Source organism: Schistocerca americana, chromosome 7 (genome assembly GCF_021461395.2).
Source record: "Schistocerca americana isolate TAMUIC-IGC-003095 chromosome 7, iqSchAmer2.1, whole genome shotgun sequence".
In the NCBI taxonomy this organism is placed as follows: Eukaryota; Metazoa; Arthropoda; class Insecta; order Orthoptera; family Acrididae; genus Schistocerca; species Schistocerca americana.
This window is the reverse complement of record NC_060125.1, coordinates 617,788,899-617,802,413: the sequence shown is the minus strand read 5'-3', so window position 1 is coordinate 617,802,413 and position 13,515 is coordinate 617,788,899. Positions and strand designations below refer to the sequence as shown.

At 41.5% G+C, this 13,515-nt stretch overlaps 1 protein-coding gene across 1 annotated transcript in view; it reads left to right on the top strand.

Annotated features, from left to right (window-relative positions):
• The window catches only part of LOC124623149, a 219,346-nt gene that overhangs the window by 158,917 nt on the left and 46,914 nt on the right, over positions 1-13,515 (top strand). The window contains exon 9 of the mRNA XM_047148940.1: positions 7,560-7,887. Coding sequence (XP_047004896.1) covers positions 7,560-7,887 — 328 coding nt within the window. The remainder of the gene's footprint in view (positions 1-7,559; positions 7,888-13,515) is intronic.

Genomic DNA, 13,515 nt, shown 5'->3' with positions numbered 1-13,515 from the left:
TCCCTTGGACTGAGTGTCTGTGAGAGATGAAATGAAACAGTGGGTTACCAACTGTTACATCAGTACGTGTAATTTACGAATATATGTCAAACTTAACGTTTTGGTTGATGTTCGTGACTGTAAGATCATGAATATGTATGTATCGGCTTTCCCCATGGGCGACTGTGCACCTTAAATTACGGTATAAAGAGCAAAATAGTGCCTGTGACTGTTCTACGTCTTACTGTACACGCTGCAAGCCACCCTGCGATTTGAGCCCGAGGGCTGTCATCATATAGAGAACCAGTATGTGTAGACATTCTTCCAGTAATACACTACTTAGTATTTAAGCCTAATTTGCCATTTAAAAAATTATTTTTTGAGTGTTCGAGGTACATACCTACTAGGAAACATGATTTACTGCAGCTCACAGAGATTTCCTCTCACTCTTAATAATTTTTGTTTTAAATACAACGATTACGTTACAATGTCAGTTACAAATATTGCAAGTTCACCTTCGGTGTCTTTAATTGTTAGCTTTTTCCTTTTGGCTTGGCTGCAGGTACATGAAGCAATTTGTCTGTGCCGTTGTTGTTACCTCTGTACTATTCTATCCCACTCATTAAGACAAATTTTTGCCTCTTGTCGTATGCTGAGGTGCCAGTGCTAAAATTCCGTTTAATTATTCTCAGTGGTCCTACACTAAATTACTTCTCGTGATCTCTGGAAGTAATAAGTTAAGAAATGCAACTTATAACGATAGGGACACCTTCAATCAACGCATTCAACATATAGGTAGGAGCCGCTTGCTTGAAACGTGCCCCTAACCAAACTGACCCTAAATTGAACTATCGGAACTTTATTAATTATTTCGTTTAATTTCATTTAACTTTGTACCTACTCTTTTCTTTTATGGAGGTTGTATTTGATTTGCATCATCTAATTAATAACGAAGGGGTTACGAATTGTCACGAGTAACACGTAATTTGCATGAACGAACTTCCGTTATTGTATCAAACAATATTCTCTCTGTATTTAAACTACGTGGACTTTATCCAACATTATTTCTGAATTGGAATATAGTAAATTTTCTTATATGGAACTACTATAAAAACGAACTTTCCTTAATCGATCTAACCCTTATGTATTACCCCTTGGTAAGAGAGGGGGGGGTGGACGCTCTTAGAACAACACAACATTTTCACCGATACGCACATCGAAAGCAGCTGCGCTCTCCTGTTAAGACTAATTGCGCCATCGTACTTCCTGCGAAAGCTCTGCATCAAAGATGCCTGAGGGTGCATTTTTTACATAAGCTCGTGAAGCGAGAAGGACTGGCTGAAATAATGAACAAATACATGTTCAAATGGGAGGATTTTTCATCACTTGACCTAATAACGTGGACAGGCAGGGGCATTATACATTTTTCGCGTGAACACTCAGAACTGCCATCACTCACGCAAAAGCTGCATGAATGTTAACAATATACGTTTCTGAACGATTTATAATTCCGCCAATGACATCTAAAGAGGGGGAACACTAAATGAATAACTATGCCACAGACACCGCTTGGATCTTTGCGAAGAAACGCAGAAAACAGTACTCAAAATTCACGCAAAACCAATATCAAGAAGTTCCAAAGTACTTTAAATATGCGTCTGGACGCTGTTATTATCCAGTTACCCTGATCAGGATACTGCCTACCATTGGCATACACGTGGGTAACACAAAGTGCGAACCACAAAGAGAGTCAAACCAAGACTGATGATCGAGTAAAATATCTATTCTGCAGAACCTCTAATTATTCCTGAGCACCGTTAAACACTCACCAGCCGCGATATTCTGATTGTTACTGACTTCTTTACAAAAGTGTGGCGCGCACACAAGACACAAGGTGGGAAGAAAATGCAACGAATTTGTCCCATAATTAACTAAAAGCATTCTAGCTCCCTCTCTATTATCGGACCTGAACGCTCGTTACTATCGACCGATTTCAAGCCTATGTACTTTCCATAGTTACTGTGCCACCCCAGCAATGGTACGAACCGGTGTCTATGACCCTATTACAAAGAAAACTACTTCAAAATTTACGTCTATTATTTCACATGCTTTCGTAAACACCACTATTTAACACTCCGAAGCTGGTCCTGTAATGTGTAAGAGTGATGGTCAACACTAGTACAAAACGGTTGCAACTACCACTTTCTCATCATCTATTCCACCAAAATAATAATTACATCGACATTTTCCAGTTCACTAATCAAATCAACCGTCAGTAAAACAAGTCCTGTCCATAATGATGTAACTCATTTCTCAACTTCTTTTCACATACCAACCGGAGCTCAACTACAGCACGTCTCTTCAGCACGACCCCGCTACTAGAAGTGCCGGAACACGGCAGCTGCTTTCCGGGGACACTAGTCCCTCGTTCTAACTGCTGGTCTCCCATTGGCTGAAGGCCAACCTGCGCCCTCTACTCTCGTCCGACTCGATCTTTCTACAGTCCCCACAGACAAATTCTGTGCTGAACATTCTCTTACTATGCTGTGGCAAGCCTACTGCCTATGTCTGGGTTAGTCCTTCCCCTATCTACATCCCATTACGTTCTCCTATCATGCCCTCTTACATACGAGGAAAGCTATAGACAGGACCAGGAAGTGTGACACATAAGAGTTGAGAAACAAAATACAACCGCACACATTTCCATGTTGATTGGACGAGGTTTATGATTACCAGAGAAAAAACCCTCTTCTCATACCGTAGATTATAGTAAATGTTACCTAATCTGCCCTCTGATATCATCTCAATCAATAATAATCAATAGTCATGAAGCGTGCTCTAATTTGCCTTCTGATATTATTTGCGTACAGACTATAGTTGTGAAGCGTACTAGCAGTGCCGCTCGGGATTAGCCGAGCGGTCTGAAGGCGCTGCAGTCATGGACTGTGCGGCTGGTGCCGGCGGCGGTTCGAGTCCTCTCTCGGGCATGGGTGTGTGTGTTTGTCCTTAGGATAATTTAGGTCAAGTAGTGTGTAAGCTTAGGGACTGATGACCTTAGCAGTTAAGTCCCATAAGATTTCACACACATTTGAACATTTTTGAACATTTTCGTACTAGCAGTACCTCATCAATATCATTGCCTTCCGATACTTCAAGAATGGAATAATTTTTAGGAAACTTCTGCCTTTCGACTACAAGTGCTCCACCAACTGAACTATCCAACTACGACTCACTACTTGGCCTCTCACCTTTATTTCACCAAGTACCTCATCTCCTATCCTCTATATTTCACAGGCGTTATTCTGTATAACTTCCAAAACTATCATTCTTGGACGAAAGAAAGAAGCTGAGAATTGGCTTAGCCAAAACCTATGGGATTGTTTAGAGCATTCATTCTGGAAAACTAGAACATCGAGGCCTGTGAACGAGAGGCAAGGTGGGGAATCTTTCTTGTTTATCCACTGGCCCCGATACACTGACGAACCAAAACATTACGGCCACTGTTGAGGGCCGCCTACTGAGGCTGAAGTTCCAGGCACGTGATGCGTCAAAGAAAGTAAGAAGGCTATTCTCTTTTTTTTCTTTCTTCAAGGTCCAGTCTGTCGCGAAATTCAAACCACACTGTAAATCCGATGAAGCTTAGCGCAAACGTGTAAGGAGCACAAGCTAAGCAATGAGGAAAGCAGTCAATGAATTTGAAAGTAATACTTTATCAATGTGAATAAAAACTCTGACATGTTTTGGATCTACATAAAATCAGCGGTTCGCAATCCTCTGAATATTCATTCAAAAGGAAACATTTCCAAGTGTCAATAAACGATCTTGATGAAACTTGGTGGGTGTGTAGAACGCTCAAAACAGTGCATAACATATTTTTTTTGTTTCTGTCAAAATGGTTCAAAAATGGTTCAAATGGCTCTGAGCACTATGGGACTTAACATCTGAGGTCATCACTCCCTTAGAACTTAGAACTACTTAAACCTAACTAACCTAAGGACATCACACACATCCATGCCCGAGACAGGATTCGAACCTGAAACCGTAGCGTCGCGCAGTTCCAGCGGCTAGAACCGCTCGGCAACACCGGCCAGCTTTTTGTTTCTATCAAATTTCACTTTTTAGGGTAAAACACATCCCGAAAGGTAATCTGACGTTTTGGTTCAGAGGGAATATCTCCTAATCGATGTTATATCAGAAAATTTTTTTTTCGTGACATGTGATTAGTTTTATAAGTTACAGAGCGCAGCTATCAGTCGTCCTTTTTCTTTGCAGGTTTTATTTGGCAAATCCAGATTTCGGCTAGTGCCTAGCCATTATGAATGCACTATTTTCTAGTCTCGATGAGTGTCAGTCCCCTGTTCGGGTAGTATTCAAAGAACTGTGACGGAGGCTCGAACGACAGGGAACTGACATACATCTAGACTAGAAAATAGGGCATTGATAATGGCTAGGTACTCGCCGAAGTCTGGACTTGCCAAATAAAACCTGCAAAGAAAAAGGGCGACTGATAGCTGCGCTCTATAACTTATAAATCATATCACAGTCGCTGAGTGTACCCGCTTTCCTAATGGAGGGTGACCTGATGTAATTAAAGAGGCTTTCAAGTCATATACATCCCTGTGTAATAAAGCTGGTTTCTGAAATACCATTTTTGGAAAATAAGCAGTACACGATGTGCTGTCGGAGTGTCTTCAACATATCTAATTGAAATATGTAAACATTCATTACTATTTTAATTATTTATTTTGCTAATATGTATTTTGTGTTTTACATTATTATTTTACGTTTTACATTCATGTGCTTTTCCTAGTTCACCGTTAATTGAAAATAATAAGTAACTCGTTATTGTGATAGAAATTATTATTACCATAATGATTATCTGTATGGAAATGTTTGAAACATCAGGTTTTGGTTTGCACCACACACATGATATGAACGAAATTTCTACTCGTAATATACACAATGGAGTAGACAGTATAAAACATAATTCAGCAGGATTTCAAATCGTCGCAAGTGAGTGTCAAAACGTCCTGAGTTGCATCACGCGTATGTCAGTACATTGTTAAGCTTTGGCGAAGAAGAATGATTATGCACTAGTGTCTGTAGCTCAATTGTATTGCTTCAGAAGTGGAGGCAGACGTCATAATCATTCAACAAAAATAGATCTGAAAATCCTCTCACAATGTTCTTTTCAGCATCGCACTTTATTGTGAATAGCAGAGTAATCAGGTAGATGGAGATGTAGAAAGCCGTGTACATTCCACGGCTGTACCTGTGATACCGAACCCTTTGAAATCACCAGATGTTTCTCGTACTCGGGTACGACGCTCAGAGCTGTATTTTTCACACTGATCACACGGCTTTTCGCAGTATTAAAAGAAACTAATGGTGAGTTTGGACCTAGAAATCGATAATCTCGTTTTGAAGCCGAAAATGTCATTGTGACAGCATGGTAATCTGATAGACAGACGTCTGACAAGTTCAGAGGATATTTGAAAGATGTTTCCGTTCACAGAGAGAGAGAGAAATACCTGTGCCATTGATAGGTTCTTCCGATGGTTAGTGCGGAAGAAGCCTTTAGACCATCGTACCTGAGGGCAAGAAACTTGTTCATTTGGTGACTCCAAAGAGCTAGACAGCACAGCCGTGACGCGTATGCAGCTTTCGATATTGGAAGAACTTTGTGAAAAGACTTTCAGATCTAGTTCTGTTCAATGATTATGATGTCAATACAATACAATAAAGATAAACAATATAATCAAGCTGCAGTCACTAGTACATAACCAGAGCCTTTCGCCAAGGGTTACCAATGCACTAAAACATGCCTGATACAAGTCAGGATATTCAGGGAATTATTCGCGCCAGTTTACGATCATGCTGAATTTTATTCTATATTCTCTGTTGTGTATATTACATTAAGAATTCTCGTTCATTGTATGTGCATGTTGTAAAAAAAAAGGTTATGTTTTCAGCGTTTCCTTACAGATTTTCGTCATTATAATTATTATCTATCATAATAATGAGTAATTCATTATTTTCAATTAATAAAATACTCGTACGTGAAGCGGTAAACTAAAAGAGAAGAATGAAAAACTTAAAATAACAATTCAAAACGAAAAAAAATATGTAAAGTAAATAATTAGAAAAGTAATGAATTTTTTAGATATTTTAATTGCGTATGTTGAAAATACTCTGACAGGACATTGTGTACTGCTCATTTTCCAAAAATGGTACTTCAGAAACGAAAAATTTCTCATTGTTATAACTAAATTGTGGTGAGGTATTGTGTAAAGTTTCAAATTATGACAAAAATTGATTGCAGTGTTTTCAAGAACATTAATTTCGTATCAACTTTTATATGAAAAATGTTTTTCATGTATCATTGTTTCGAAGATATTCCTTCTAAACCTAAAACGTCAAGATATCTTTCGGGATGTGTTTTACCGCTTAACAGTGAAATTGTTTAGAAACAAAAAAATACACATTACCCTAGTTTGTCCCCTCTACAAATCCGCCAAGTTTCATCAATGTCGGTAATTGACACTTGTTCCTTTGTCAGCCACCATACTAGCACCGAAACGGAAGATAACAAAGAGATGCCGAAATAGTGAGTTTGGCCTTCCGAAATTGTTTCACCGCAGAAGATTGTAACGCGTTGTCTCCTTTCAGTCATCGTAAGAGCGTCGACACAGCAAATATAGAGATAACCGATTGCGGAATACGAAAGCAACTGCTTTCGCTTAGTAGCGGAGAAGGATCAGCACCAGACGAGGCACCTTCAAGATTCTACAAACATTATGCGAAATAACTTTTGTAGCAGCATTAGACACTGGAGTCACGGAGGGTATCGAGTGCCTGGAAAAAAATTGCAGGTAATTCACTTTATCAAAAGGGCGACAAGACAGACGCACACAATTATAGGCGTATATCGTTGACGTCGATTTCTTGTAGAATTATAGTACATGTTTTATGCACAAGAATTATGAAGTTCTTGGAGAGCGAAAGTCTCCTCTGTAAAAGTCACCTTCCGCAAAGATGTTGTTGTTGTTGTTGTTGTGGTCACAGTCCAGAAACTGTTATGATGCAGCTCTCCATGCTACTCTATCCTGTGCAAGCTTCTTCATCTCCCAGTACCTACTGCAACCTACATCCTTCTGAATCTGCTCAGTGTATTCATCTCTTGGCCTCCCTCTACGATTTTTACCCTCCACGCTGCCCCCCAATACTAAATTGGTGAACCCTTGATGACACAGAACGTGCTCTACCAACCGATCCCTTCTTCTCGTCAAATTGCGCCACAGATTCCTCTTCTCCCCAATTCTATACAGTACCTCTTCATTAGTTACATGATCTACCCATCTAATCATAAGCATTCTTCTGTAGCAACACATTTCTAAAGCTTCTATTCTCTTCTTGTCTAAACTATTTGTCGTCCGTGTTTCACTTCCTTACACTTCCTTACACATACAAATACTTTCAGAAAGGACTCGATACTACACAGGTAGCTATGTCGTCTTATATTCTACATCTATAGCTATGTCATTTTGCGTAACAGTTCACGCTGGTTTACTGTCACACAGGGGCGCCCGTATAAAAGGCAATGCTATGGATCCCATTTCGAGGAACCTGTTGGATGTTGATGACCGCCACTGGCGCGAGATCATGGGACATCTAACGAAGGCCTTCGTAACGGAGAAGACGCGGAAGGTGTCCTTCCTACTGGAAGAGTGCGGCCTACGCATGCAGAACGCGCTGTCGCAGCGGATAGAAGATGTCGGCTGGAGAGACTTGGACCTCATGTGCGTCTGCTCGCGGTTCGCCACCGATGCCATAGGCTGCTGCGCCTTCGGCATCGAATGCGGCGCCATCGATGACCCGCGCTCAAAGTTCCTCCTCTTATCACACGAGGTAAGCACGGCGGAACTCCACACGTTTCACGGAGAGGAAGCGTGATGTCCTCCGGTAACTGGCAAAAGCGTAAATAATCACACAGTATGAAGGATGGGTTGGTGCATAAGTTCGTAGCGTTTTTCCATAAGTTTGATAAACACAAAAGATAGAGATTTTACTCATCAATGATACATTCTCCTCCACTATTTACAACAGCCTGCCAACTTTGGGGCAACTTTTCGATTCCGCGACAGGAAGTTCCCTGAAGGTTGTTCTATAGAGACTGGAAAAGGTGAAAATCTGAGGGGGCAAGAGCGTTTTTTGTCAGTTTAGCGGAATGCGGGAGGGCCTTAAGCCGTCGCGCACGGACCGTGCATCCGAACGTCATGGCGTGGAACAGCACGTTCAGGAGTCTTTCCGAACGTGCAGAGCAATATCTGGCATGTCAGATATTGTGAGCGTCCTTCTGAGCGTTGACCAATGAGATGGCACTACGCCACCTACGTCACACGCACGCCGGCTCCCTTCAGTACAGAGTTGTGAGGCGCCATATTGGCATTTATTTCAAGCCTATATGTTATATATGCCATTTCTAAGCAACAGCAAATTGAGAATCACTGGAAAACCCGTTGTTAATTGTGTAATTCGTTCCAATAAAATAATGAGAAACATCATATTCGTAGCAAAATAATTATGCAATTTTCATATTATGAGAGTAGGTTATCTGAAGGCAGCGACACACTGAAGATCCACCCACAATGCATTGCTCTTGGTACAATTTGTTATAATTAAATTTCAATTAGTAACATAATTATCTAACGTTTTCAGCAGGGCGTAACATAATATGATCAACCACAAGGATGTTGTGCTTGGTTTAGCGTAATGAGTAGCGTCGTTGTACAGTGATTAGTTCTTTGGTAAGGCAACGTTCTTCTTGGTTTAGTGTAATGAGTAGCGTCATTGTACAGTATTTAGTTTTTCGGTAAGGCGGTGGTTCGCGTCTTCGTACTACCAAATTTTTTTCCCTACAATTCGCGTTTTTTTTTTTTTTTTAGGTTCTGATACTTTATTATTAGTTTAATATAAGTATACGCTATAATATACGATGTTATGTAAATATAAGTTCACCTTTTTTTGAGGGGTGACTTTGTTGGATTGGCTTAATCTACAGGACAGCTTGCGCTACTTGTATAAAGATATTTTGCTCCTTTTTCTTTTACGCTTCGTAATTCACATGTTGCAAAGATTCTGCTGCTGGGTAGGAACAGTGATCAAGTAAGACTGACCTTGGGGTTTTACTAACATATGGGAATGATGAAATAATGTTTATCTTGTGCGGAGAAGTATTCCAAATTTGTACCGCACTGTTTGCAATGGAACTTTTATAAGCCTGTGTCCTTATTGATTGGACATGGCACTTTCCTTTTCGTGGACGATGGAGGGAATGAGCGTTTTAATAGGGCTAACGTGGGAATTTTACGCCGCGCTTGTTGAGTAAATAGTGTGATTTACGAACTAGAAACATCCCTCAACTGCCGCTGGAGTGCGTTGCGATCGCGTATACCACGTTGGGACCCACGTACCGTATGCACAAGTCGCATCGTTCCTGAGCGTTCAGCAGCACGTTGAACTTGGCACGCTCAACGTTAACGTTCGACAGCACGGTCCGTGTGCCGACGTATTTATCGTTGAGTAGCACACTTCACGCAGCCTTGCTGGTCGTTGTTCATGTATTGCGTCTGCAAAGAAGTTTCAGTTGATAGAAAATGTCAGAAGTTATTGTTACACCTCGGGGAAGCAATTCGTAGTACACCACACCGTCGCCGTCGCACCAGGTGTATAACACTTCTTTTGTGGATGCGTTCAGGTCTTTTTCCGGATAGTTGCTGCATTGTTTGGGTGTTTGGGCTCGACCATTGCTTTCTTTTCCTTAAGTTAGCACAGAGACACTATCTCTGGTCATCATTAACGAAGCAGGGTAAGAATGATCGGTGGTGTTCACGAGCCAATTGATGAAGAGCAAGCGGAGATGCACATATGTTCAACCTGCTGATTTTTGTGATTATGGGTTAGAGCATGTGGTACCCACACCCCTGATTTCAGAATCTTCCCCATCGCATGCACATGTCGCGCTTTGATGAAATTAACACCGTCCTTCACACTTGCCAGTTCTCGACTACACGGACGTGGATCATTGTGGATTAATGCATTTAAACGATTTTCATCTGACCCCCAAGGTCTTCCGTGGAGAGTCTCTAATGTCAAAACGGTCCTCCTCAAAAGAAGAACAGTCCAACTGCATTATCCCCACACATCGCGCGGGTATTTCTGCCTGCCTCCGGTGCTGTCTCCCCTCCACTGAACTCGAACTGTAGAGTAAATCGGAAATGTTCTGATTTCTCCACTTGACACAGCTCCACTCACCATCTGCATTCCGGGCGGGAAGGAGCGCCTGGTCCCCGGCACGAATCCGCCCGGCGGCTTTGTGTCGAGGTCCGGTGAACCGGCCAGCCTGTGGATGGTTCTTAGGCGATTTTCCATCTGCCTCGGCGAATGCGGTCTGATTCCCTTATTCCGCCTCAGTTACGCTATGTCGGCGCTTGCTGCGCAAACAAGTTCTCCACGTTCGCGTACACCACCATTAGTCTACCACGCAAACATAAGGGTTACACTCGTCTGGTGTGAGACGTTCCCTGGGGGGTCCACCGGGGGCCGAACCGCTCAATAAGCCTGGGTTCGGTGTGGGGCGGTGGGGGGGGGGGGGGGTGAAGTGGACTGCGGTAGTCGTCGTGGGGTTCTGTTCTGGACCGCTGCGGCTGCGGTGTGGACGGAGCCTCTCCGTCGTTTCTAGGTCCCTGGTTAACGTACAATACGATACAGTGATAATATGAAAACTCAAATAGCAACAGTGAACTTGAAAAATAAAATATGACAGTCGGTAAATAAATGCTTAGCAACCGGAATACGAAATTTTCCTTCTTTGTTGGGGCCTTTGTCCCGCGTCGTGCGTAGTCGGCCGTGTTTCTATTGCTTTGGCAGTGTTAGTTGCAGAGGGTCGCCGGTGACCCTTCCAGCAGCCATCTCGACCCCCTCCCCCGGGACGGAATTAGTGTACCTCAGCTGTCTGCATCTAGTGTAGCCCATGAAATAGTGCGAACGTCTTCAGATGTCTGCGAGTCGTGTAAATGGGGCGGAACGTGGCGACCACTCCGGTTTGTACCTAGCGAGTTGTGTAGAACCGCCTAAAAATCACATCCAGGCTGGCTGGCAGACCGGCCCTCGTCGTTAATCCGCCGGGCAGATTTGATCCAGGGCTGGCGCGCCTACCCGAGTCCAGGAAGCAGCGCATTAGCGCTCTCTGCTACCCTGGCGGGTAGAAACCGGAATACCAAATTCAAAGTGAAAACGACTCTAGCTTACGCACCATCCTAACACATCTCACCACTAACAGACGAATTCTCGATATCTCACGCTTCTACATGGTACCACTTTTATACTAAATACGTACCTTGTTAATCTCATTAAAATTCTTCTGGTCTGCTGCCATGTCATCGTAGAAAACTAAAACATAGAGAAGCTGTGTAACTCTTCGAGTGGTAGACAAATTTATCTGAGCAGTGGGTACATCGATATATTGTGCTTCTTACAGCTTCACTAGACCAGCGACGGTAAACTTCTCAGACTTTAGTGGCACTAAAATGCCAACAGTCGCTGTTAGGAGACAAACAGAGGCTCTATGGGGAGCATTCGTGAGTTATTTCGCATGGTGGTAATTGGTAACCCACGATAGAATATGTGCGACCATTTTTCGCTGCTGTTAGTCACGAAAAAGCTAAGCCACCACTCCAGTGCATGCAAGTGGTTATCAGTTACCTATAACTAATGTCATAAGTGAATATAAATAGTGGAAAGCGTAGTTAAAATGCCAAATTCTTTGAAGAATTGTTCAAGAGGTGATAATAGATCTTTAGAATTCTTAGGTGTCCATACTGATGACAGTTTAAACTGGAAAAATCACATTTTGGAACTCCTAAAACAACTTAGTTCAGCACCTTTACACTTTGAATCATTATAGATCTTTGACAGAGACAAATCAGTAAGTCGACATGTTTCTCAGATGTTCATTCTATAGCGTCATGTGGATTAGTGTTCTAGGGTAACTCGTCTTTAAGAAAGAAAGTCTACATTTCTCAAAAAACGTCCTATATGTGCTGCTCACCCACGATCATCTTGTAGAAATATGTTTAACGAGATATGTATTTTAGCTGCTGCTTCACAGTGTGTTTATTCCCCCATGAAGTATGTTGTAAACAACCCACTGCACTTCAAAAGGAACAATGATCTACATAAGTACAACACCAGAAGGAAAATGGCATTCACTATGCCATATTAAGGTTGCCTGAAACACGGCAGTGGATGCACAATGATGCAGCGAAAATATTTAATCACTTACCCACTGACATAAAATGTCTGACAGGCAGCAAAGTAAAATTTGAAAATGAAGTGATGAAGTTTCTCCTTGACAACTTCTTGTATTCCGTAGAAGAGTGTCTATCATTGTGATGGGTGCTCATATCCGTAATCCTTCATTTTTACTAAAAATCAAGCACACACACACACACACACACACACACACACACACACACACACACACACAAACACACACCTTCTCAATTATCACCATGTATGCATATTTACAAAATAATTTGTGAATATAAAATGACATGTCCTGCGTCATTGCGATTTATCGTGCAGATGATCCATAGAACATCAGACTAACCGATGAGTGAACATTACATTTTATTCTCACTGCTCGTGTTTGGTCAGTCAGTACTTTCCAAGTCATGAGTCACACCAGAAAATTAGGCCACTAGATGATGGTGAATGAAAATACTTCACAATTGTTAAGACATTGATTTGTTTATTTCAAAACAAATAACTAAACGAAGAGCACAAGTTTTCAACTTCGATTCCTGAGTTCCTCGGTAATATTACTATTCTCATTCAAGTTTTTATCAATCAGAACAATCTACTTAATGTATTGAATCTTATTCACGTGCTACATTAATTTTTTGCCTGTAAATCAGAAAATATTTTTCCTTGTTTTCAAAATTGAAATAGTATGCAGCTTTAGTTATAACCCAATTATCGAGAAATGTATGTAGATTATCCCAGGAGGAATGGTTAGTATTAAGGGACGTTAATGGAACTATCTTTCCTACCAACAAAACCTAGTAAACATGGGCTCTAAAACGAATACCTTAAGAGATCTGAACACTTCTTCATCTTTGGTACTGTGAAACACATCTCTTATACAGTAAGCTCTTTGCTTTCCACATTTCTAGAGGTGTTTGTATAGATAAAAACAGGGAAAAAGGTGTCTAGGAAAAGTGGACTCTAAAGTGCATGCCTTAAGAGCTGTGAGCACTTCTCCATCTTCGCTACTCTTCCACTGAACAGGTACTCATAGCTCTTACAGGTATGTATTATAGAGCTGTTGTTTTACTGAAAGTTTTTGCCTCGACATATCTTTCCTGTCTTATTACTGAATAACGACCATTCCTCCTGGGATACCGTGTACATGACAACAGGTAGAGAAAAATCGGGCGTATCAAAATACAATGGAAATCTGCTTGTTCAGCAAAT